The following is a 26679-nucleotide window of genomic DNA, read 5'->3' as shown; positions in this document are numbered from 1 at the left end:
CACGTCTACCCAGGGCGCGAGGTTCCCGACGTCCGCCACCATCATTCCTCACTTAACGGCGTCAGCATCTTTACGTGAGTTCGACACGTGGCGCCATAAGTTTGAAGGATACGTAACCCTCGCCAGGATAGACTGTCTCTCCCTGGCTGAGCAGAGGGCGGCACTCGCTGCTGTCCTAGACGACGAGTGGACCCGTACACTTCGCTACGGGATAAGCTTACCGAGAGACGCGGAGTTAAGAACCATCCTCGATGCAATGTGTGAGTACCTGCGAAGCCAGCGCAACATCATCATGGATAGAAGAGACTTCTACTCCCGCGTGCAAGAAACGCAAGAAGGTTTTGACGACTTTTTATGTGCTGTAAAGGAAATCGCCAATTTCTGTGACTTTTGCGACCAGTGCATAAACCATCAGCTGCGTGACAGAATTGTCGTTGGGACACGAGACGAAGTGGCTCTGAAACGCATGCTGGAAAACAAGAAACTCACCCTTGAAAACGCCATAGATATTTGCAGAGCATCAGAGAGCGCTAACCAGTGTAGTGCAGTACTAAGGGGCGGCTCTCACTCTTCGAGCCATGGTGTGAACGCTGTCTCGAACTACAGGAAGGGCAGTTTCGGGGGCTCAAGCCCCACGGGCTGTTATCGTTGTGGCAAAGATTGTCGCAGTGACAAAAGGGGATGCCAGGCAATAGATAAAGTGTGTCGTAACTGCGGGAAAAGAGGGCATTTTGCGAGTGTATGTCAGCAGACAGTGAGGAAACGACGAGGAGCTTCGAGGAGTTCCTCAACTGTCTCTCCTCATCGCGGTGCAGGCCCGAGGCGGGGAGCCAGTGCCAGTGTATACCAGCTCTTATCAGGCGTATACACAAAGACGGTGACGGCACGACCTGCGCCCCAGGTGCTCATTACCGCCACACATCCCGCTGGAAGAGACAAGATTACGTGGACTCCTGACTCTGGGGCCGAAACGACCGTTATTGGCCTCGACACGGCAACACTCCTTGGAATCCCGCCCTCCAGCTTGGCGCCCGCTGATGGTGATGGACTTTATGCTGCCGGTAATCACCCCCTCACCTGTGTAGGAACTTTCTCGTCGCACTTGCAACTGGGCGACAGGGAAGCTGAGACTGTTGTGAGCGTGGTGAAGGAGGTGAAGGGGGCGCTGCTTAGCTGGTACGATTCCATCGCTCTCGGAATCCTCCCCGAAGATTTTCCGGCTCAAATCCGACCGCTACGCAGGGAAGAACAGCACACCGGCAACAGCTCCATCAAGTACCCGACCGCCTCGCAGCCACCTCTATCTACGCCCACAGAAGTGATCAGCTGGCCTCATTCCTACGACCCAACGCCACAGCAGCGTGCGGGGCACGCTGCTGCTGTGATCAAGGCACACTGTGTGCCCGACGCCCTCTCACGTGCTCCAGTACAGGACCCAGTGGAGGAAGAGGATGCTGCTACTTCTGGTGACCTCGACCCTCTCCACTCAGCGGTCATCTCAGCGTTATCTGCCACCAATGAGGACGGCGTCCGCTTAGCACCACTCCAGGATCAGACTGTGGAAATGGTACGTGCCGCAGCAGCAAGAGACGGGGAGTACTGCTTGCTCAAGAACGTCATCATCGAGGGCTTCCCTGATCATTGCCACGACCTCGATCACCGCTTGCGTACGTACTGGCCGGTGCGCAGTCTGCTGGCCGTAGACGACGACCTGGTGGTTTACGGGCCGAGGCTTCTTATTCCTCACAGCCTCCGCCGAGAAACACTAGAGCGACTCCATGACAGTCATCAGGGGATGGAGCGCACCAAGCGACGGGCCCGACAAACGGTGTACTGGCCTGGTATGGACAGAGACGTTGAGAACGTCGTTTCTGGATGCTCACTATGCCGTCCACTCCTACCAAGCCAAGCCAACGAACCTCTCTGGCAGGACACGGACACACCCAGCAGGGTGTTTGAGTCAGTTTCTGCAGACTACTTCCACGCAGCAGGCCGTACATACCTCGTGTATGTAGATCGCTTGTCTGGGTGGCCTCACGTGTCTGCATGCTCACGTCCAGCATCGGCTGATCAGCTCGTTCGTGTCCTTCGGGGTGTGTTCGCCGACACGGGCGTGCCTGTTCTCCTGAGGACTGACGGTGGACCGCAGTTCACTTCTTCATCGGTACGGCGCTTCCTGGCTCGATGGGGGGTGGAGCATCGTGTATCTTCACCTCATTATCCACGCTCCAATGGTCACGCCGAGGCAGCGGTCAAGTCCGTGAAGAAGCTGATCCTCACGACCACACAGCAGGGACACCTGGACGAGGATGCGTTCGCTCGCGGGTTGCTGGAACTGCGCAACACTCCGAGGGCGGAAGGGCGATCACCAGCACAAGTCCTCTTCGGTCATCCTATGAGGTCCTGTGTCCCGGCTCATCATCGCTCATACGCTCAGCAGTGGCAGCGCGCTGCTGATGAGTGCGACGCCAAGGCAGAGCGACTGAGGAAGAAAGCGAAACTTCGCCACGACGCGTCCGCCCGTACTCTTCCTCTCCTGCACCTCGGTGGCCACGTCGACGTTCAAGATCACACGACAGGCCTCTGGGATCGCCTGGGTGTCATCGTGGCTGTTGGGCGAAGGAGAGACTACCTCATCAAGATGGGCAGCGGTCGCGTGATGTGGCGTAATAGAAGACACCTACGCCCACACAGACCTCTTGCTCCCCTTCCTGTCGAGCAGCACACCGCTCATGGCGGTGCAGCGCTTCAGCATCAGGGTCACGAGGAACACCACCATCCCGGCAGCCCGGAGCATCAGGGTAACGGGGTACACCGTGGCCGAGAGCAACCAGAGCGTCGAAGCAGCCGACAGCGTAGGGAGCCGAGACGACTGCAGGTGCGGTGGCACCGTAGCACCTACGATTAGTCGTACGTGTTCATTGTACGCTGTGTTTGTTTTGTGTATATGTACCGTGTTTTCTGTACTTCAATCATTGTAACTTTGTTTCATGTGTTACGGTAGCCATAACAAAGATAAGGAATCTTCCTTATGTCTCGGGGGAGGTGTGTGGTTGTTAGCTAGTTGTGTGAACGAGTGAATGAGCGAGACTTGTGTGAGGCATGAATACGTGTATGAGTGAACGAGCTAGGCTTCAGTCATAAGTGTTAAGTTGAAGTGCGCGGCCTGGCGCCGGGAGATCACCTACCTCCAGCCTTCTGTTCACACCTTCTGTGAATAAACACCTGCACTGTTACCTGCGTTTCCTGTGCCCCTGCTGGTCAAGAGTCGAACAGGACATATCAAAAGCTTTTGATAGAGTCTGTCACAAAGCTTTCATTTCAAACTATCCTCCTACGGCTTCTATCCATCTCTCTGTAACTTCATCTCAAGTTTTCTTTCTGACCATTCTATTGATGCTGTGGTAGACGGTCACTGTTCTTCTCCTAAATCTATTAACGGTGGTGTTCCTCAGGGTTCTGTCCTGTCACCACTCTTCCTATTATTCATCAGTGACTTTCTAAAACCAAACTTGTTGTCCTATGCACTCCTATACTGATGATACCACTCTACACTTATCCATGTCTTTTCATAGACGTCCAACCCTTCAGGAAATAAACAGTTCACGCAGGGAAGCCACAGAATGCCTCACTTCTGATCTCTCTAAAATCTCTGACTGGGGCAGACCAAACTAGTTATTGCTCACTGCCTAAAAAAAATCAATTCTTCCATTTATCACCTCGACACAACCTTCCAGACAACTATCCCCTCTTCTTCAATGACACTCAGCTGTCCTCCTCTTCTACACTGCCACACTCCCCTGCCTGTTTTCCCTTGGTACAAGCTTCTCATGTGATGGCTCACCCATAATTCTCCTCACATAATGGGTTCTGGCAAGCTTGACAGTGAAGAAAAGTGTTGCGATGGTGTTTGTTCAAGAAGGGATCAGTAATTGTGAGACAGGAAGGAAGATGGCAAATTCAGAAGCAGCCATCATCTGGGTGGCGGACGGAGGCCGCTCACCCCCGGTCATCCTGCAGCTCACAGGTCTCTTCTGACCAGGAGAAAGATGGCGTGGCAATTAAGTGTTCACCATGCATGTGTTTTGTCAACTTATTATTCCTGTATCTGTCTTCCTTTTTTGCCCTTAGACTTTCTCTCAGGAGTGGCAGCTGTGCCCAGCCCTGGTACAGCCCTGGCTGGCCACTTGTGTCACAGCTGTCTGTGATCTCCCCGTCTTCTTTCCAGACCCATGGTTACTGACCTCGACTCAAACACCATCGTGGCACTCTCTTCCCTGTTAAACTTGCCGGGATCCATTGTAATGTAAGGGGTATTGAATGTGAGCGATGAAACAAGAAGGTAGTGGCAAGGGGGAAATGTACAGGGGAGCGCAGGAGAGACGCCTCTCTCCACTGTGCCTGACAGTCTCTCAGTGATTGAAAGACTGAGCATAACATCTTCAGGGCACGTGAGTTGCCATGTATGACAATTTGGCACTTTTTCCATGTCTTCTTATTTGAGTAGACATATCATATCTTGTCATAGTGAAAAGTCTAGTTTATCCTGTATGTGGAGACCTTCAAGTTACAATACAGCCCACTGCTTTAAGAGTTAAATGTGCATGTCAGTGTTTTCTGTCGTGCCTTCTTTGCTGTGTAATGTGGTGAAATGGTTAAATTCTGGACTAAGTTGTGAGTCATGCAGCAGGAGTACAGATGTGTGTCTTCCCCGCAGGTGGTAACACGGAGAGGAAGTGGAAGAAAGCTTGGAACGCTCCCATAACTCAGGAGCAAGAGGTACACCATACTGGAACCTTGTGACTGACAGGTGGCTGTGACTGCAGGAACCAATTCATGTGAACACTGTGTTTTGTTGCTACACTTGAGAATCCTCTATCCTAAATTTAAAAATCTAAGATTTTAATTGTGTCATGTTTTGTCACATTTTTTTTGCCCCACCAAAAAATTGATAACCAGAGCTTGATTTACTGCCATGGGAGGTATCAGAAATTGGCAAGTTGTCATTAAAAAAAACTGGGGAAATCTAAAATCTGTACCACTCACTCCCAACAATTTTGGATAAGGAATCCTCAACTGTATGTAATCAGAGTATTGTTGAGAGTCTGTGTGTGTGTGTGTGTGTGTGTGTGTGTGTGTGTGTGTGTGTGTGTATGAATCCTTATGTATGTATGTGCAGGATAAGAGGAAAGTTGTTAATAAGATTAGTAAATTGCATGGAGGAGAGGCGTGCTCTTACCAAGATTAGAAGAACAGCAAGTGTGAAAATAGTGGTACAGGATAGCAAGAGAGGCAGTGTGTGGGCTGGGTAAGTGCACGTGTGGTACTTTTATTAAGAGTGACTAGGATGGATGAGCATTACCGGTGAGGCGTGTTGTGTGTGTTACTGAAGAGGGTTAGAAGGAATGGTTTGCAATGATCAGTGTGAAATAAGAGATGTGTAGCTTGGGTTTTTTGTTGAGAGATGTGCACGTGAAAGGTGTTTGGCGAAAAATAAGGATGTTTTTTTGAGGAATTTATGGATATAAAAAGATAAGATATGGAAGAGTTGTGGGTTGTTTGAGGATTGTTTTGGCCAGGTGATGGGCTGTTAAAGGGAGTGAAATTTGTAAAAAGTAAAAAGCCAGCATTTGAGTGATAGAATTAGTGTGTATGTGTGATACAGGTTCACGTCTTCATAACTATCCATTTTCCCCAAATTGCGTTACTCTTTTGCAGATCTCACTTGTGTTGGCTAACATTCTGTCTGCAATCAGTCCGGTAGTGCCATGTTGCAGGCTCTGACGTCAGGAAGAGCCAAATGGAGGGTGTGTCTACAGCCAGTACTGGGTGTGCTGCTGCTGTACAAGTGCCCCAAGCCAGCTGACTCCACCAGTGTATTATCTAGTCCAGGTTGCATTGCTGTGTGTATGACTTGTATGTCTTTGCCAATAAATAAATTTGTGACTACTATTATATATGTGAAATAAATATATAGTTTGCTAACAACAATGTGCTGGTATAGTGTAAAATAAATATTTGGTGGTAACAATTCATGCCCTCAAGGTAATAAAAAAAAAGTGCCAGGATTGGCCCAAGGCCCAAAAATAAAACTTAAGGTATGATTTGCACAGAAGCCCCATCCCAACGACACCAGTTGCTGGGACAGGGCTTCTATGCGTTTTTTTTTCAGGGCATGACCTGTACTCTGCCTGAAACTTTATTTACACAAGATGGAATACTGAATGTTTATTGTTTTACTGTGAATGTTAAGTGAATAAATACACAACAGGATAATAAACATGGCACTTGTTTTCTTTAATACTGAAGTGCTGGAATGTACAAAACTTGTCCCAAGCCTGAATGAAGGTGGTGGTGCTTGTTGAGTACAGAAGAGAGGGACTTCCTACATTCTTCCTTCCCAGACTGGAGTGGATTGGAGAACATTTGCAGCAGGGTCTCGGAGTAACAACACTTGCAAATTCTTGTGTCTTTGTGTCAACTTGAGTGAGGAGCAAATTCTTCCTGGTGAAACTGCCCACAACTCTTGTGCCTCTGCAGGTGTTGAAGGTTGCCTGTTGGTCCTGCCACGACTTAAGGGAATTTCACGCGTTCTTCCTGCCGTCAACTGCTTGACAGTCTTCCTCCTGCTTAAAATTCTTGCTACACTCTTCTTACTGCAACTTGACTCTTCCTTGATTGCAATGAAAACTCTTGTACCAGGCCCTCTGTTTTGTCCTGACAATACTTAACACCTCTTGTAGGGCTTGAAGGCTTGAAGGTCGTGATGCTCGGCCTCTCTTCCTGGTGAAGCTTGATTCCCCAATTGCAATGGAGTATGTCAGGCCCAGCGTGACAGCACTATTTGATAACCAGATGCCAATATTGCAGAAGCAGGTGTTGATAGAGATTCCTGCAGGCTGTTCATAGGATGGTGAAGTGGAAGCCACACACTTCACACCTGCAAGGAATACAGACCATTAGTTCCTAGACACGAAGTTTGTTGTATGTGCTGAGATTCCTTGTAATGTGTTTGATAACTGATTCCCTACAAAACTCAAAACAAAAATACGTCTCTCTTAGGCATAGTAGATGTGCCAAGATTCCCTAAAAAAATTAAGACTACACAAGAAATATCATAGGAAAACGGAAAAAGTTTGACAAGCATTGCACAAGCACTCTCAAACTAAATTTATCTGTGCTGTATACCTTTCACCTAACTCTTCTGACTATAAGAAATTCTTTGTGACTACTTAACTTCCAAAGTGGAGCACATTCTGACCCTCTTCCCTTTTGCAAAGATCTCCATTCTTGGAGACTTCAATGTTCACCACCAGCTTTGGCTTTCCTCTCCCTTCACTGACCATCCTGGTGAACTAGCCTTCAACTTTGCTATCCTCCATGACCTAGAGCAATTGGTGCAACACCCTACTCGTATTCCTGACCGTCTTGGAGATACGCTCAACATTCTTGACCTTTTCCTGACCTCTAATCTTTCTGTTTATGCCGTCACCCTTTCTTCTCCATTGGGCTCCTCCGATCACAATCTCATATCTGTATCTTGTCCTATCGCTCCAATCCCTCCTCAAGATCCCCCTAAGTGAAAGTGCCTCTGGCGTTTTGCCTCTGCTAGTTGAGAGGACCTGAGGAGGTATTTTGCTGATTTTCCTAAGAATGACTACTGCTTCCATGTCCCGTCTTTGTGTGCTGAGCGCATAACAGAGGTGATAGTGTCTGGCATGGAGGCGTACATTACTCACTCTCTTTCTCGACCTAAACCTTCCAAACCTCGGTTTAACACAGCTTGTTCTCGTGCTATACATGATAGAGAGGTACCCCACAAAAGGTACTTAAACCTTCCATCATCAGTATCTCATGCACTTTATATTTCTGCCCCGAACCATGCCAAGTCTGATCTCCAACTAGCCAAAAACTCCTTCATTAACAGAAAGTGTCAAAACCTTTCAAGATCTAACTCCCCTAGTAACTTCTGGCATCTAGCCTAAAATATCTCCAATAACTTTGCTTCTTCTTTCCCTCCTTTATTTCAATCAGATGACACCACTGCTATCACATCCATTTCCAAAGCTGAACTCTTTGCTCAAACCTTTGCTAAAAACTCTATCTTGGATAATTCTGGGTTTGTTCCTTCCTCTCCTCCACCCACTGACTACTTCATGCTACCTATTAAAATTTTTCGCAATGATGTTTTCCATGCCCTCGCTGGCCTAAACCCTCGGAAGGCTTATGGACCTGATGGGGTCCCTCCTATTGTTCTCCGAAACTGTGCCTCCGTGCTTGCACCTTGCCTAGTCAAACTCTTTCAGCTCTGTCTGTCAACATCTACCTCCTTCTTGCTGGAAGTTTGCCTACATTCAGCCTGTTCCTAAAAAGGGTGACCGTTCTAATCCCTCAAACTACCGTCCTATTGCTTTAATATCCTGCCAATCCAAAGTTTTTGAATCTATCCTCAATAGGAAGATTCTTAAACATCTATCACTTCACAACCTTCTATCTGATCTCCAGTATGGGTTCCATCAAGGCCGCTCTACTGGTGATCTTCTGGCTTTCCTTACTGAGTCTTGGTCATCCTCTTTGAGAGATTTTGGTGAAACTTTTGCTGTTGCCTTGGACATATCAAAAGCTTTTGATAGAGTCTGGCACAAAGCTTTGATTTCCAGACTACCCTCCTACAGCTTCTATCCTTCTCTCTATAACTTCATCTCAAGTTTCCTTTCTGACCGTTCTATTGCTACTGTGGTAGACGGTCACTGATCTCCTAAATCTATTAACAGTGGTGTTCCTCTGGGTTCTGTCCTGTCACCCACTCTCTTCTTATTATTCATTAATGATCTTCTAAACCAAACTTCTTGTCCTATCCACTCCTACGCTGATGATACCACCCTGCACTTTTCCACGTCTTTTCATAGACGTCCAACACTTCAGGAAGTAAACATTTCACGCAGGGAAGCCACAGAACGCTTGACTTCTGATCTTTCTAAAATTTCTGATTCGGGTAGAACAAACTTGATATTGTTCAATGCCTCAAAAACTCAATTCCTCCATCTATCAACTCAACACAACCTTCCAGACAACTATCCCCTCTTCTTCAATGACATTCAACTATCCCCCTCTTCTACACTGAACATCCTCGGTCTGTCCTTTACTTATAATCTGAACTGGAAACTTCACATCTCATCTCTAGCTAAAACAGCTTCTATGAAGTTAGGTGTTCTGAGACGTCTCCGCCAGTTTTTCTGACCCTCCCAGCTACTAACTCTGTACAAGATCCTTATCCGTCCATGTATGGAGTATGCTTCACATGTCTGGGGGGTTCCACTCATACTGCTCTTTTAGACAGGGTGGAATCAAAAGCTTTTCGTCTCATCAACTCCTCTCCTCTAACTGACTGTCTTCAGCCTCTCTCTAACCGCCGCAATGTTGCATATCTAGCTGTCTTCTACCGCTATTTTCATGCTAACTGTTCTTCTGATCTTACTAACTGCATGCCTCCTCTCCTCCCATGGCCTCGCTGTACAAGACTTTCATCTTTCTCTCACCCCTATTCTGTCCACCTCTCTAACGCAAGAGTTAACCAGTATTCTCATTCATTCATCCCTTTCTCTGGTAAACTCTGGAACTCCCTGCTTGCTTCTGTATTTTCACCTTCCTATGACTTGAATTCCTTCAAGAGGGAGGTTTCAAGACACTTATCCTTCAATTTTTAAACTCCCGGTTTGGAGCCTTTTATGGGACTGGCATTTCAGTGGGCATTTTTTTTTAATTGGATTTTTGTTGCCCTTGGTCAGTGTCCCTCCTACATAAAAAAAAAAAAAAAAATGATGTGAGAACTGTGCCGAGATTTAATATGAAATGTGTCTAAATTCCATACTGTCACATTCAAGAAACGAAAATTGAAAGAAAGGAAAGCACCGGTTAGAGAAAATCTGAAAAGTACGGCAGTTTAACGTTTGAAGCCAAGAAATGTGTTTGATAAACATGTCCCTATTATAATTTAAAAGCAAAAATTTGAAGAATGATGTAGAGTAGAAGAAAACACCAGATAGAAGAAATCTGCATGGCATCACAGAAATTTCAATGACACCACAATATATACACAAGTTTAAAAGATGAACCTGATTAAAAAAAATGCTATCTCTGCACTCATGAAAAACACAAATAAAAATTTAAAATTTGAAAAGAAGTCATTTTAAACTTTGGCCCACACCTTTTATTAGTTTTATTTATAGACAGTTTAAGGTTCCAGAAATACAACAATTTTAAGTGTAGTCCATCGTTTTGAAACCCACTATATAAAGAAAAGGTCAGATAAGGGAAAGAATTTTGAAGCCAAATACATGAGCAAATATAGGACAAGAAAATATTTATCAGATGAATAACAAATTAGGAAAAAAAACTATTTAAAATAAGCCAACTTTGAGGTGAACCGGGTAAAAAACAAAATAAATAAAAATAAATAAAAATCTGCTTTAATAGAACAAAGCAGCATTAAAAAAGTCTAATGCAAATTTAGAATGTAAATGTGTGTGTGTGTGTGTGTGTGTGTGTGTGTGTGTGTGTGTGTGTGTGTGTGTGTGTGTGTGTGTGTGTGTGTGTGTGTGTGAAGGGGTTGTGTGTGTGTGTGAAGGGGTTATATTTTTTTTGAGTGCATGACCATTCTTTTGGCTGCCTGACTAGGTTTTTGAGTGCATCACCAGTTTTTTTTAAGTGTCACCAGTTTTTTGAGTGCATCACCAGTTTTTTTTTTAGTGCACCACCAGGTTTTTGAGTGTCACCAGATTTTTTGAGTCACCATTTTTGAGTGTATCACCAGTTTTTTTTTTGAATGTCACCAGATTTTTGAGTGCATCACCAGTTTTTTTGTCATTAATATTTTGTGTGTGTGTGATCGCCTGGGCGTGTGTGAGCGTGGATATGAGAGCGCATGGGTATGAGAGCGCGTGGACATAAGAGTGCGTGGGTGTGAGAGTGCGTGGGTGTGAGAGTGCGTGGGTGTGAGAGTGCGTGGGTGTGCGAGTGCGTGGGTGTGCGAGTGCGTGGGTGTGCGAGTGCGTGGGTGTGCGAGTGCGTGGGCGTATGTGTGAGCGTGCGTGGGTGTGAATGTGCGTGGGTGTGCATATACCGTTACTAAAGGTAGGTAGGTGTGTGTGTGTGTGTGTGTGTGTGTGTGTGTGTGTGTGTGTGTGTGTATGATAATGAATAAGGGAAATAATGATCGTAGTTAACAAGCCAACTGCCACTCAGCACAGCGAATAAGCAGAGGGACCACAAAATAGCAGCCACGGACACACCAATCCAACATGATTTTACGTGCTTATATAATATAATCTCAAATTCACTTCCTTAATTATCACCTCAGTAAGCTTAATCAAACGTCAATCACCTGGACAAACAAGCAACCAACTTACCATCTGATCAGCATACTTCTCTCACCTGACAAATTAAATAACGTCACCTGCAGTCTAATCACCCTGGCAGCTTATTCCCTCGCAAATTGCTAAACTTCTATAACTTCCCATCTCTCACCTGATAAGCTTAACTACGTCACTTTGCCAGTGTTGTAATCACCATCTGTTTAACCTAATCACACCTACCCAACCTCACCTGGTCAACCTACATCAGGTCAGCCTAATCACATTACCTAACGTGGCGTATCTAATCACCAAACATGGACAAACCTACCCATCCTTATTCTCACCTATTCATCCTTATCATTCATAATCTCATAGGTTACGCCTTAATTCCACCCACTGAATAATAATCTAACAATCGTCCTATTACCAAACTCTTACCTTCACTCCTTCACCGCCTCCTTCAGCCTTCCGCCACAAGACCACCACACCTCGACCTTTCGCTCTCGCTGCGAGTCGTGGAAGGGGCCGAGCGGGGACGCCAGGCTGGAGGAAAACGAGACAGTGATCCCTATTCTGAAACACTTCTGCGCCGCACCTCTACTAAACTGATAAGTCTCTAAATGAAGTTGCACAGGTTTTCAAAGTTGTTTTTATGGTTCTAGTAACAGATTAACACGATTGCTATATTATTAACAGGAGAAACGCATTTAAAACCCGGCTATTCAGAACCCGTCATCATTTGAAAAGAAAAAAAAATGTGGTGAGACAAATGAAGCGTTTCAGAATACGCAGGTGTTATCTTGCTTGTTGTCCACTGTATAAAAGATGTAACGTGAGTTTCTGCAAATACTGAAAGAGGTGAAGGAACGTGCAATTCTAAGTAGGAAATGTTCTATACACATATGCATTTTAAGGCTTTGTTTACCCGTCAGAGGAGTTGAAAACGTATGGGACTCGTTGATGTGCTGCTATGCGTGTAGCTGACGTGAAGGACAGACGGCTGCATTGTCGCAGCCTCGGAGGTGCCACTTATTTAATCTTATTTTTTGCAGGCTGTGGAATATTGCAGTATCTTATAACAAGACAAATGGTATTAAAAAACATGTAATTTACCGATAAGCATTACACGACAACATTATTGCGGTGATTATAAGTACTCCTTTAAAATGCTAAGTGGCATCATCACTCACCTGTTTTCAAGGTCGCTCGGACTCGTTGCCCTGCCCCCCTCCTCCCTCGCTTCGATGATGCCACGTAGTATTTTACAGGGAGAGAGAGAGAGAGAGAGAGAGAGAGAGAGAGAGAGAGAGAGAGAGAGAGAGAGAGAGAGAGAGAGAGAGAGAGAGAGAATGTGAGTAGCGCGCCAGTAGGGAAGCTAAGCATTAAGAAGTTGTTTCATTATCATTTCCTACGAGGTTGTTTCTTAAGACGCTCCTTCCCCGACGCGTGTGTGTGTGTGTGTGTGTGTGTGTGTGCTTATTTGTATAGCAGTATGTCGTTCTGTGTAAGCTCGTTTTAAGCGGGCGTACGTTTGGTTTAATTAAATGCCAATAAACACCAATATCACTTTAATAAAAAAAAAAAAGAGACGAACGCAGATATTAAACACTACTGAGAGAGAGAGAGAGAGAGAGAGAGAGAGAGAGAGAGAGAGAGAGAGAGAGAGAGAGAGAGAGAGAGAGAGAGAGAGAGAGAGAGAGAGAGACTGTATATTGAATCAAAACTCCAACCGCCAGAGTCTGAAGATAAATCAACATAAGAATTTTTGGGCAAGTCAGCAGACAAACCTCGCAGCCTTCACACTACCATTGGGTGACACCGCGCTTCGTTAGTGCCACACAAAGCTGTTCTAGGAAGGAGTGGCACGTTTGCAAGGCGTGGCACTGGTCACTACAACGTCGCCACACATTTAGGGAAGTACTCTAGTGATACGAAATAAAAAAAAAAGTTTGGATAACTGTGAAGGGTAGACAATGTACGAGTATGCTTCCTTTTTTTTCTTTTGATTCTGTTCATTTTGTCTGCCTGGGTGAGTAATGTAATAATTTCACCATGGTGTCATTGAACCCCTGGGCAATAATAAGACTGGAATAATAAGAGTGCTACTGTGAAGGAAAACCACCATGTTTTTTTTTTCTATCACTTTTGTTCAACTTCGGATTTTTTTTTGGGGTGGGTGAGCAATGTAATGATTTCACTAAACTACGGTGAAGTACTCTAGTGATTTGGAATGATAAGGCTGTCTGGATGGCACTGTGAAGGGAGGAGAACAATGTATATTTTTCATTTAAATTTTGTTCCATTTCGTCTGTTTTTTTCTTTCTTTATTTATTTTCTTTTATGTAGGAGCGAAGTAATAATGCTTACGTGTTGTGCCGCACGGTGCACTGCCCAGGAATGTAGTACGTGTAATGTACCAACAGCTGACCCTTCTATTCCTCAGCCACGGTTACAAAAATGAAAGGATACTCTGGGCACAAACACCACCTGCCGCCAGTGTTACCTGATGACACTTGAAGGTGGTGAGTTGATGAATGTGTCTCCACTTGGCGGGAACTGTCCGTTGTGTGTCGTGTAGAGAGAGAGAGAGAGAGAGAGAGAGAGAGAGAGAGAGAGAGAGAGAGAGAGAGAGAGAGAGAGAGAGAGAGAGAGAGAGATAAATAACTTGCGATTGCATTGTTCTAGGAATTGACGCGTTTCATTTTTAGTGTTGTACCTCTCTCTCTCTCTCTCTCTCTCTCTCTCTCTCTCTCTCTCTCTCTCTCTCTCTCTCTCTCTCTCTCTCTCTCTCTCTCTCTCTCTCTCTCTCTCTCTCTCTCTCTCTCTCTCTCTCTCTCTCTCTCTCTCTCTCTCTCTCTCTCTCTCTCTCTCTCTCTCTCTCTCTCTCTCTCTCTCTCTCTCTCTCTCTCTCTCTCTCTCTCTCTCTCTCTCTCTCTCTCTCTCTCTCTCTCTCTCTCTCTCTCTCTCTCTCTCTCTCTCTCTCTCTCTCTCTCTCTCTCTCTCTCTCTCTCTCTCTCTCTCTCTCTCTCTCTCTCTCTCTCTCTCTCTCTCTCTCTCTCTCTCTCTCTCTCTCTCTCTCTCTCTCTCTCTCTCTCTCTCTCTCTCTCTCTCTCTCTCTCTCTCTCTCTCTCTCTCTCTCTCTCTCTCTCTCTCTCTCTCTCTCTCTCTCTCTCTCTCTCTCTCTCTCTCTCTCTCTCTCTCTCTCTCTCTCTCTCTCTCTCTCTCTCTCTCTCTCTCTCTCTCTCTCTCTCTCCCTCCCTCCCTCCCTCCCTCCCTCCCTCCCTCCCTCCCTCCCTCCCTCCCTCCCTCCCTCTCTCTCTCTCTCTCTCTCTCTCTCTCTCACTAGAAAATGAATGAAGGTTTAGGAGTGAGGCGTAAGAGTAAAGGAGCGACTAAAATCAAGGAGCGAAGGTGCTTTGACAGCCTTAGAAAATTGCATCATACAGCAAAGTTACAACACAGACCAGAGAAGTTTCCGTGTCACACTCAATAGAACCTGTGTCTATGAAGGAGTGACTCACCCCAGTGCTGCAAGAAAATTATGCCTCTTTATTCAGTACCACCAAAACACTAAACAAGAGGACAGAGAAACCTGTGTAGAAAAAAAAAAAAACACAGAATAATCTTTATAAATTACCTGTTCTGTCTGATTATGACCAACTCACTGTTCCACATATTTCACAAACTGCTGTGTGGAATTGTTTTGCGAACAGTGAGCAAAGGTGTTAACAGCCTTGTCCCTATGATTTCTGAGTGTTTGCGTCTTAAGCCTCACTGCTGATTATACGCCCACCCCCCGAAAGTGATGTAAAATTGAGAAAACTCTAACCTGATGGAATTACGGTAGAATTGCAAAGGACAGGAGTCACTGAGGAAGATGCAAGGGATTGAAACAACTGGAGGAGATTGGTACATGGCGCTAACCCATGACACCAGGGAAACTGCCAAAGAAGACACAGTGAGTGGGGCGTCGGGCCTGGTGGCAGAGGCGAGAGGCGAGTAGTGGGCGGAGCAAGAACCCTCACCACCTGCTCCCCACTAATTGGATGGCAGCTTCAAATACATAACAAGGTTATTCTATTTTCCCTGCAGGCGCCCTGAACTCCTGCCAAAGCCTTATTTGCACTAGGATTTAAAGACCTCGTTAAGCTGGAAACAAGAGGCCACATTCTCTAGAATTTCCGAAAGGACACAACCGCTTCACGGATCAGTCCACCAGCATCTGTGCATTCCGCGGCTGTGTGCTGTGTAGTTGTACTGCTGTGTGGCTGTGTGCTGTGTGGCTGTGTGACTGTGTGCTGCGTGGCTGTGTGTTGTGTGGCTGTGTGTGTGTGTGTGTGGTCGAGTGGATGTGTGCTGTATGGCTGTGTGGGTGTGTGCTGTGTGTTGTGTGGCTGTGTGCTGTGTGGATTTGTGTTCTGTGGCTGTGCTGTGTGTGTGTGTGTGTGTGTGTGTGTGTGTGTGTGTGTGTGTGTGTGTGTGTGTGTGTTTCCAGAGCTGTGCATTCAGGTCACTTGATGTGACAATTAGAAAAAAACAAAAAAATTACTATCTCGGCAGGAAGCACTCAGAGATTATAAATTGCGATACACAAACTCAAATCTTATATATATATATATATATATATATATATATATATATATATATATATATATATATATATATATATATATATATATATATATATATATATATATATATATATATATATATATATATATATATATATATATATATATATATATATATATATATTTTTTTTTTTTATGTAGGAGTGACACTGGCCAAGGGCAACAAAAATCTAATAAAAAAAATGCTCACTGAAATGCCAGTCCCATAAAAGGGTCAAAGCAGTGGTCAAAAATTGATGGATAAGTGTCTTGAAACCTCCCTCTTGAAGGAATTCAAGTCATAGGAAGGTGGAAATACAGAAACAGGCAGGGAATTCCAGAGTTTACCAGAGAAAGGGATGAATGATTGAGAATACTGGTTAACTCTTGTGTTAGAGAGGTGGACAGAATAGGGGTGAGAGAAAGAAGAAAGTCTTGTGCAGCGAGGCCGCGGAAGGAGGGGAGGCATGCAGTTAGCAAGATCAGAAGAGCAGTTAGCATGAAAATAGCGGTAGAAGACAGCTAAATATGCAACATTGCGGCGGTGAGAGAGAGGCTGAAGACAGTCTGTTAGAGGAGAGGAGTTGATGAGACGAAAAGTTTTTGATTCCACCCTGTCTAGAAGAGCAGTATGAGTGGAACCCCCAGACATGTGAAGCATACTCCATACAAGGACGGATAAGGCCCTTGTACAGAGTTAGCAGCTGGGGGGTGAGAAAAACTGGCGGAGACGTCTCAGAACACCTAACTTCATAGAAGCTGTTTTAGCTAGAGATGAGATGTGAAGTTTCCAGTTCAGATTATAAGTAAAGGACAGACCGAGGATGTTCAGTGTAGAAGAGGGGGACAGTTGAGTGTCATTGAAGAAGAGGGGATAGTTGTCTGGAAGATTGTGTCGAGTTGATAGATGGAGGAATTGAGTTTTTGAGGCATTGAACAATACCAAGTTTGCTCTGCCCCAATCAGAAATTTTAGAAAGATCAGAAGTCAGAGAGAGAGAGAGAGAGAGAGAGAGAGAGAGAGAGAGAGAGAGAGAGAGAGAGAGAGAGAGAGAGAGAGAGAGAGAGAGAGAGAGAGAGAGAGAGAGAGAGAGAAATGAATCAGAAATGAGACATGCATGAACCAGCAATGAAACATGAGTGAGGAAGGAGTTTAAGCAGAGGTGACCCAGGAGTGAGACAGTACAGGGCAGAGTGACGCAGAAATGATGGGGGTGTTGGAAAGGTGAGGCAGGGTAAGGTAGGGTTAGTCTGAAATGGAGACGAGGCAGGAGATAAGCAGGAAAGGACAGATGGAAGCAGGAGAGTGGCAGCACCAGACAGTAGTAGTACTCTTCTTCTTCTTCTTCCTTAACTAATACTCCTGGCAAACCGCCTTTCGCTGCACACCAGACACTGGGTATATGGTGGTCTTCATATTATTAAGTGGACGCCGTATGGAAGTAATCAGTAACCTCTCCCTCTTCCTCCTCTTCCCCGGATACATCTTCACCAGAGACATGGAGACCAACACTCATGTAATAGGACAGGGATGGGGCAACGTGAATAGGAATGGACGGAACGTGGGGCAACAGTCCCTCGCCACTCACGCGGTGTGCTGTCCTGCCCCCTCCCTGGAATGTCAACAGTAATTAAGGACCACAAAATATTACAAGCAATTCAACATAATTTTCTCCCTGCTGTTGGATTCGACGTCGTCTACGTGGTCGATCATAATTAACTCTTTGACTGGTAATGACAGGCACTTGTTACTTCATTTCAGTAAGCCTTCATGATTTAACTCTGGAAAGTGTCAAACTACAAGCGGTAGAAAGTCTGAAATGCTGTGTCACTCCTTTAGATGTCATTGGTGTGTCTCCAGATCACATATTCATCTAGAGTGGTAGATGAATGGAATGGACTCAATAATCAGATTGTTAGTGCTGAATCATTAGGGAGCTTTAAAAGATCAGACAAATTTATGGATGGAGATGATAAATGGAAATAGGCAGATGTGTTTCATACAGGGACCGCCATGTGTAGGCCTGATTGCTTCTCGCAACTTCCCTGATTTTCTTTTGCTCTTATGTTCTCATACACAACAGATGTGGACATACCATTTCAATATAACCTACAATGACCTAACCTATCATTTACTTGAACTTGAAGAGATGGCAAAGATGTTAAATGGTTTAAACTGAATATGCTAAAATATGAGAAAATAAGCCACTTGTGAATGGAGCAGCGCAAAGCAGTGGAGGAGATTTTCTCGTGAACCAGTGAGGAGACGCCTGGAGGTGTTGTACATGTCTTTGAGTAGAGAGACTGGTGCAGAGTGACAAAGTTTAGCCACCTTGGTTATATTCCGGGTGGATTGTGTTAAGATGAGCTAGGTTAGATTACATTGTTTTAGCTTAGTTATCTTAACCTAGATTAGATAACTTAGGTTAGTTTGGTATGACAGTTTAATTTAGCTTATTTTAAATCGTATTACCCAAGCTAGATTTGGATTATATAGATTCAAAGAGGGCAACTCAGAAACTAAGGTGGCTGGTCTTCCATGTCATTCCGAGTGTTTATTAAGAAATTAAAAATAATAAGAAGAAAAGAAGACAAATGGACTTTAGCACCTATTGATAAGCAAGAGGCGTGGAAAGCTGTTCACCTCCCCGACACCTGACGCGACCCCACTTCCATAATGCACTGCAGGTTGTCCTAAAGAGGATGAAGTAACACTTGTGAACACGCTGTTGTAAGGAAGGTCAAGTAACAAGACGATAAAGACGATTGTGCATTTTTCTGGTTCCTCATCATTATCCCCTCAAAATTTACATACTAATCCCAAAACACACATCACCGCCAGAATAGAAACTACTGCCATAAAATATCAAGGTGTCGACAGAATGCATAACAGAAAAGAACGAGCGCTGCATTGCTCATCACTTTCAACGAAATATGTGTAAGAGCAAATCTCCTGCGTATACACGAGTTTATCCCAGATATTGCATCAGATGAATGGCTCCTATGCAGCCCACGTATCCTCGGCGCCGCGTGGCCTACCAGCCTGCACTGTCCGTCAGCCAGTCACTGCAGCAGGAGGAGAAAGACTGGCAGCAAGAAAGACAGGGAGGCAGACAGGCAGAGCATTATCCTGTCCTAATTGGAAGGATCGGCGTGGCGGAAGTAACCTTTTCCTTCACTATCCTACATGTGTTGGTTCAATATAGTGCAATTCAACACAAACAGCACAACAAAGGCTAGAGAATCTGTACTGTTTGTTCTGCCGCGGTGTTTTCTTGTGCGTGCATTGCGTCTGTACTCCGCGAACTGGCGATGAGATAAAATTTGGCGCAAGGAGGAGGATTGACACAAGGCTGCGCGCTGGAAGGTAATGTGACTGGTATTAACGTCACCTTTGCACTTTGCTCCTTGCACTCCCGCGTACAATGGCCGCGCTTACCCTCACAATATTACGGTGAATTAGTGCATGTGTGTGTGTGTGTGTGTGTGTGTGTGTGTGTGTGTGTGTGTGTGTGTGTGTCGCCGCCGTACAGGAGTGGATTCACCGGGAAAAATAATATAATAATAATAAAAATAATAATAATAAGAATAAGAATAAGAATGATGATGATGATGATGATGATGATGATGATGATGATGATAATAATAATAATAATAAGAAGAAGAAGAACAACAACAACAACAACAACTACAATAACGACGACGACGACAACAACAACAGCAACAACAACAATAACAATGACAAGAACAAGAAAATGATAATGACGATGATAATAATGCTAACAGCTATACAAGACAGAGCACATGAACTTAAATCATCGTATTAATTCAGGAATTCTTTTGCAACCGATGTGCACATGAACAGAAAGGAAGAACAAGCAGCAGCAGATCTATTGACCCTCAGACACTTGTTTGTAATAGTCTGCACTTTCCAAAGTAAGAGATGTAGCATAGTTAAGGCGAAGGTTATAAGATTATTGATCGTCTCCATGAAGCATAACAGCACACAGTACGCACATTCTTACATACCATATCGGACATTCATAAGTACTACATCTTACAAGACGCAGCACGTGTCCTAATCCCCTATGGTCGTGTTGATCGCGCGGGTTTATCAACATGAATTACAACCACAATACATGCAAGTTGTGTTCACAGTGGGCACTTCGGCACGCGACATTCCTGCCTCTATTCTCACGCGCGTCTCTCTCCTTTCTTTAATTTGACGTCAGCCTGAGGTAAGACTGAATATACTCGCACACTCAAGGTTCCCAGCACTAAATTAAAAGATTACTCACCGGGCAAGGTTGTGAGTCGACTGAACAAGGCGACAAAAGTGTACAGTTGTTAACGTGAGTGCGGGAGCTGTTGGTTAAAGAGATTTATGGGTAGGAATGCGAGGTGGATATAGACAAACATGTTTTATACAGAGACAGCCACTGATAAGTCTACAGGCAGGCTTCGTGCAGTTTCCTATATGGTCTTATGCAGTAGAATGAGTACTGGTGGTTGGTGAGGTCTGGTTGTGTGTGGAGGCATTTGGCCAGACTGAAGCCATCAAGTATTTGGTGGCACTGATTGGGAAGGGACGGAAATGTTCGAGGGAAGGTGAAAGGGTAGCAAGAAAAACAGAAGGGAAAGGCAGTTACTGTTTTACGGCATCATGCAAAGCTGAAAACATTGTGTGCGGGAAGACATTTGAAGAGAAATACAGTTTTACAGTAACATTTGTATATTTGCTGTGTTTGAAAAATTCCAGTTTGATGGTAAAAGGAACAGCGTGTTCAGTTCAAACACAACACTCGGTTCCAAGAGATCATGGGTTCGAATCCCAGGCAGAGAGGAGATAAATTATGTTTACCTGCTGTCACGCCGCAGTCTGTGTTCACCTGGGAAGAAACTCGTCATGCAAACCACTGAAGCCGCAAATATATGCTACAGTCTCTCTTTCTGTTACCTCTAATATATATATACTGTTCTATACACTTTTTTTTTTTTTATCTCATTTAACTTGACTATTTTCCTTGATATCGTTTCTTGTATTCCCTTTACTGTTACATTTAATTTACCTATTATTATTATTATTATTATTATTATTATTATTATTATTATTATCATTATTATTATTATTACTATATTTGTTGACGTCCGGGTCTCCTGCTCTATCAGGGGCAAGACGGTGCCTGCTAGAGAAGGACTCTGGTTTTCGCACAAACATATTATAATAACAACAAAAACAACATCTTCCACAACAGCGTGCTATAAGTAGTGAAGATCCCTGACTTAGATATAGTGTTCCTTGCATATGCGCCTCTGTTCCCTCACGGCTTCCCTGCCATTACGCCCCCCCCCCTCCCTCCCTGTACCATTAATCATCCCGTGTTGGTATTACATGGATAACGCTTCGCCGAATTTGCTAACTGTATAGATATAACCCTGCTTAAGACTCCCGCCACGTCGCCATGCTGACTCCCTCCCTCGTACGTGGCTCCCATCGCGTGATGCTCCGCGTCTTATGATCTACTTATCTATTTTTATAAAGTGTGATAATGTGTACACAGGTTTTCACGAGACACTGTTGTTTTCGAGTGATTCTTGGACCTGACCTAACCTAATCTAACCTACCCTAACCAAACTAAACTAAAGAAAACAAAAAAAAAAAAAACAAATCTAGCCTAATCTAACCTAGTCTCACTCAACTTGACCTAACCTAACCAAACCTAACCCAAACGAAACCTAATCTAACTTAATTTAACTTGACCAAACCAACCAAACTCAACCAAACACAACGAAACCTAACCTGAGAGAACTTAATGTACCCCAACCCTACCTAAGCCAAGCCACGTCAAACTGAACCACACACACACACACACACACACACACACACACACACACACACACACACACAATGTTCATTAGCGTAAGGAGTAGGCCCATACATAAATAATAAGGACAGAACTATACGGTATGACATATGAGAGAGAGAGAGAGAGAGAGAGAGAGAGAGAGAGAGAGAGAGAGAGAGAGAGAGAGAGAGAGAGAGAGAGAGAGAGAGAGAGACCCGAACCAGCACTGTCTATCCTCGCGGCTTTAATCTGCTGCGGAAAGGAACGAACTATTGTGGTGATGAATGTAATTAGTGTGTCGGAAGCAGAGACAAAACGAATAGGCAACATCGAGCGCTGGGTGTCTGGTCTCACTCTGGCGACTAAGGACACTCACGATCGTCTTCGGCGTGAAAAGAGTCAACTTGGCCTCGTACTCAGAAAGTCTTCGCTCACTTACCACGATTAAAAGGCCACAGAGATGCTTAGCCGGCTTCTCAAGACTGTTTCTCCTGTTATTAATGTAGGTACCATGTCAATCTGTCACTAAAAGCGTAAAAATAGCCTTAAAAAACACTTGTAGCTTCAACTAGAGCCTCTTGTATGTAGTGGAATTGCTTTGAAATAAGTTCTCTTGGTCACTCAGAAGGCAGCGTGACACTATAATGACAACAACCACGCAAAAGATAGAAAGGACATTAGTGGAAATTACCAGTTTCAAAATAAATATATAAAGAGAACTATACATAAATTCTAGTTAATAGGGGGAAAGAGAAGGAAAGAGAAGGGTGTGTTTTGAAGGGCAATGCATGTAGTGACATTCTGGCACCATTTGATTACATTGACTGTAGATCGACACAGACTGAGAATTTCACCTGCAAAATTAGATCAGATTGGCCACAAATTCACAGCTTGATTGACGCAAACATTGGGTGGGGTGTTTGTCACCTCCACGATTACATTAAATCAGACTGACAACTTGATCACTAATCATTGGATTAGACTGACTGCAGATTGATAAGCATTTCTGATCAAAATATATAAAGCTTACCTTGCATCATTATGAAAACTAAACAAAGCACACAAATACAAAAGAGCGTGATAGATTAACCTTTACTTAGTACATTCTCTTTAACAAAGCAACACAAAATGAAGACTAATGAATTCTAGTATGACGAAAACACAATACACTATCAATTCATTAAGTTAAGAGAGTTAGTCAGGTAAATATGAGAGAGAGAGAGAGAGAGAGAGAGAGAGAGAGAGAGAGAGAGAGAGAGAGAGAGAGAGAGAGAGAGAGAGAGAGAGAGAAAGATAGGTGATGTGCGGGAATGAGAGGTGATATGTGAGGCAGACCACAGCGCAAGGGAAGGAAGGAAGGAGGGAAGTAAGGGAAGTGAAGGTCGCGTTATTGACGGCTCGTGCATAGCTGGGTCTCGTCTCACTTTATAATGGACGGGAATAATTTCTAACGTAAGATTGAAGCCCACCTTGAACTGAGTTATAATACAGAGGCGACGCGGCCATACAGAGACTTAGACTGCGTGCCCAGCCTCGGCACGTCTTGCTAGGAGAGGATTGAGCTCTTTGTGTGTGTGTGTGTGTGTGTGTGTGTGTGTGTGTGTGTGTGTGTGTGTGTGTGTGTGTGACTTATCGTCGGGGATATTAAGATAAAGATAAGATCAATGTTAAGAAAGATTGTGTTGCTAGGAGTGTTGTAGTGTTTTGTCAGGCGAAGGTTTGTTGTTGGAAAGTTGCCAAAATTGTACGTAATTAATGTATGGGCTTGTTAAGAAAAAAAAATGTAAATTTGTTGTGTTGCAAAGAATAAATGAATGTTAAGAGAGTGTGTTGTAAGGAGTGTCGGAAAGTTTTGTTGGAGGGTTGCAAAAATTGTAAGCTGTGCATGGATTTGTTGAGAGAAAGTGTTATATTTAGAATGTTGCAGAAGTGAGATCAATGTTAAGAATGTGTGTTGCAGGCAATGTTGTGTGTTTTCAGGAAGGAGAGTAGTGCTGAAATACTCCCAAAATTGTAAGTTATATATGAATTTGTTAAAAGTGTAATTTTTTATTTATTTATTTATTTATTTATTTTTTTTTTTTTTGTGTGTGTTGCAAAAGTAAGATCGCTATTACGATCATGTGTTGCAGACAGTGTTGGAGTGTGTTCCATGAAAAGGCATAGTGTTGCAGTGCCAAGTAATTCTTTAAGTGTAAAAAGCCATAAAGTTGCAGTGTTACAGTAAAGCCATTGTTAAAAGTGTGAGTTTGTGTTGCAGGCCAGGTCCTGTTGGAGTGTGTGGTTTTGCAGTGTTGCCAGGATTGGGATTAATGAGCAAGTGTGTTGTCTTGAGGTGGAGGGCAATACTGTGCCAAACTGGCGTAATTTGTGTTTATTAAAGGTGGAATACTGTGTGACCCGACGGCGCTCAATCCATTAATGTGGTGACAGGTAAAACAATATAGACGAGCAGAGAACAAATGTGACTGACAGACAATTGATGTACTGACTTACTGCCACTAAATGTAATGGAAAGTATACATGAAACAACGAGTAACATTTACTGAAAAATAAACGGAAGGTAATCAAGGTACGCTAATTAATATGACGACTTTTTAACAGTAAACGTGACAGACAAACAGATAAACCTAGGACAGTAATGTTTGCACAGAAAAATACACGGAAAATAAGCAAGACACGTTAAGCAAGAAACGTTAAGTAACATGAAGTCTTTCTAACTGTAAATGTGATGGACAGATAAATACACTCGGGAATATTTCATCAGATTAATGTAAGTGAAAAATCAAAGTGAAGTGTAATAAACATAAAGTAAATATGTTGACTTGTAGAAGATGTATAAGAGAAAGACGATATATATTAAGTAAGAGGCAAGGAGTAAAATAACGGTGAAATAATGTGTGATCGCAAAGTGCTACTGGGAGAGTGTAAGAGTGTTATCCTAAGGAGCTGAGTGTGTGTGGCGTGACTTGCACAGGACAAGTTTTGTTACTCTGGGATTTCAGGAAAGGAAGATAAAAACAATGTGTTACTTTTACAATCTGGTAGCGTCTTCTTACGAGAGCGAAAAGAAAAGTTCCTTATAGAAGGAAATTATATATATATATATATATATATATATATATATATATATATATATATATATATATATATATATATATATATATATATATATATATATATATATATATAAATTACATTAAAACATGTTTGGGAAACATAGTTTAGGAATGGAAGAAAAAAGTGTTATGTAGAAAGGCATTACCTCAGAAAAAAAAAAAAGTTGTGATGAAAAAATTACCTCACTCGCGAAAAAGAAGCAAAAAAATTAGGAAAACTCCAGAAAAAAAAGGAAATTTTACACCACATTAGACAAAAAATGAAAAAAAAATAATAGAGATAATTTAAGGTAACAAAAATAAAACTTTATAGTGAAGTGAAAACATGATGCTTACAAAAAAAAAAGAAAATAAGAAGAGGGAGCAAAAAGCAATGTAGCTGGAAATTTAAGTCTTTCTTAAGAACAAAAAAAATCATTGCTAAGAAAAGTAATAAAGGAAAAGAGAGGAAGACATGACAAGAAAAAAAAAAAAAAACACCTTGGCGCTGGATGATGAGTGTTTCTTAGTGCGGAGGCCAGTGTTGGTGTGGGAGGGGAACGGAGGGTGTGCTGCGTGTTGCATGGCTGGGGAGGAAGTGAAGACGTGAGAAGGTGACTTGGCGTGACTTACAAAGGGTAATAACAATACAACACCTGTGGCACGTGTCGGATACATGTTTCCGCCTCCACTGTTATCTAGATACGGAGGTGTGTGTGTGTGTGTGTGTGTGTGTGTGTGTGTGTGTGTGTGTGTGTGTGTGTGTGTGTGTGTGTGTGTGTGTGTGTGTGTGTGTGTGTGTGTGTGTGTGTGTGTGTGTGTGTGCGTGCGTGCGTGTGTGTGTGTGTGTGTGTGTGTGTGTGTGTGTGTGTGTGTGTGTGTATTTTTATACACTTTATGTAATCTTAGGCTTACGGACAAAAAAATACTGAGGAAAAAATATTTACGTATGTGTATTTCCCGATAGGCTCGTCTCTTAAGAAACTTGTATTTCGAAAAGCCTCGGCCCGACGGTGAGCTTTGTTTTAGAGGAGGCCAGACGACTGGTGGCGAGGACTCAGGTCGCCCGCAGGTGTGTGGCGCACGCAGGTGTGTGCCGCCCGCAGGTGTGTGCCGCCCGCCGCCACCTCATGTCAATAAACAGTCTCCTTTTGTCGCGTGTTTCCATTACGCCTTCTTCAGAACCAAGACTTCCATGTAGCTTCAATGACTCCTTGGTAAGAAGTACGACATTCTTTACTTCACTTGTCGCGTGTTTCATTCACGCCTCACCTGGACCAAGATATGTTCGCAGCCTTACTAACTCCTCGGTAATGACAGTATGAAACTTTTTACTTCATATGTCGCGCCTTTCCTTCACCAGAACTAAGACGTGCACGCAACTTACTAACTCTTCGCTGATGACAGAAGCCCCGGCAGGACCAAGACAACACGCAATCTTACTAACTACAAATTAACTGCATAACTTTCTTTTTCTCCGTTATGGCAACTAGAAAAATGTATGGATGGTGATGATAGGTGAAAATAAGTGTGTTTTGAACAGAGACCGTCACGTCTAGGCCTGATGGCTTCTTACAGCTTCCCATATTTTATTATCTTATTTACTGCAGTGAATCATGTAGACAAAAAGAGTACATGAGGGGTGAAGTTTGAGGTATATATAGATCAACCCGTCAACCTTTATACCGGTGAATAAAGAGACAGGTAGAATACATGGCAAATAATAAAGTTGAGTCATTGGTCGATGCAACAACCTTTACACAGGTGAATAA

General features: G+C 43.7%; 1 protein-coding gene across 4 annotated transcripts in view; it reads right to left on the bottom strand.

Moving 5' to 3' along the window:
• Nucleotides 1–6215: 6215 nt before the first annotated feature.
• The window catches only part of LOC135100622 (uncharacterized), a 50208-nt gene continuing 29744 nt past the window's right edge, over nucleotides 6216–26679 (bottom strand). For 2 of the 4 annotated variants that reach the window (XR_010268825.1, XM_064003682.1), the window contains one exon: nucleotides 6216–6940. Coding sequence is in view for 1 of the 4 variants with exons in the window: in XM_064003682.1 (XP_063859752.1) it covers nucleotides 6654–6940 (287 nt within the window). In the remaining 3 variants the exon portion in view is untranslated. Of the gene's footprint in view, nucleotides 6941–11792; nucleotides 11898–12279; nucleotides 12408–26679 lie in introns of all 4 variants that reach the window. The other 2 variants (XR_010268824.1, XR_010268823.1) reach the window with 2 other exon arrangements.

Source organism: Scylla paramamosain, chromosome 5 (assembly GCF_035594125.1).
Source record: "Scylla paramamosain isolate STU-SP2022 chromosome 5, ASM3559412v1, whole genome shotgun sequence".
In the NCBI taxonomy this organism is placed as follows: domain Eukaryota; kingdom Metazoa; phylum Arthropoda; class Malacostraca; order Decapoda; family Portunidae; genus Scylla; species Scylla paramamosain.
The sequence above is the reverse complement of the archived record's forward strand: the minus strand, read 5'-3'. Positions and strand labels throughout refer to the sequence as shown.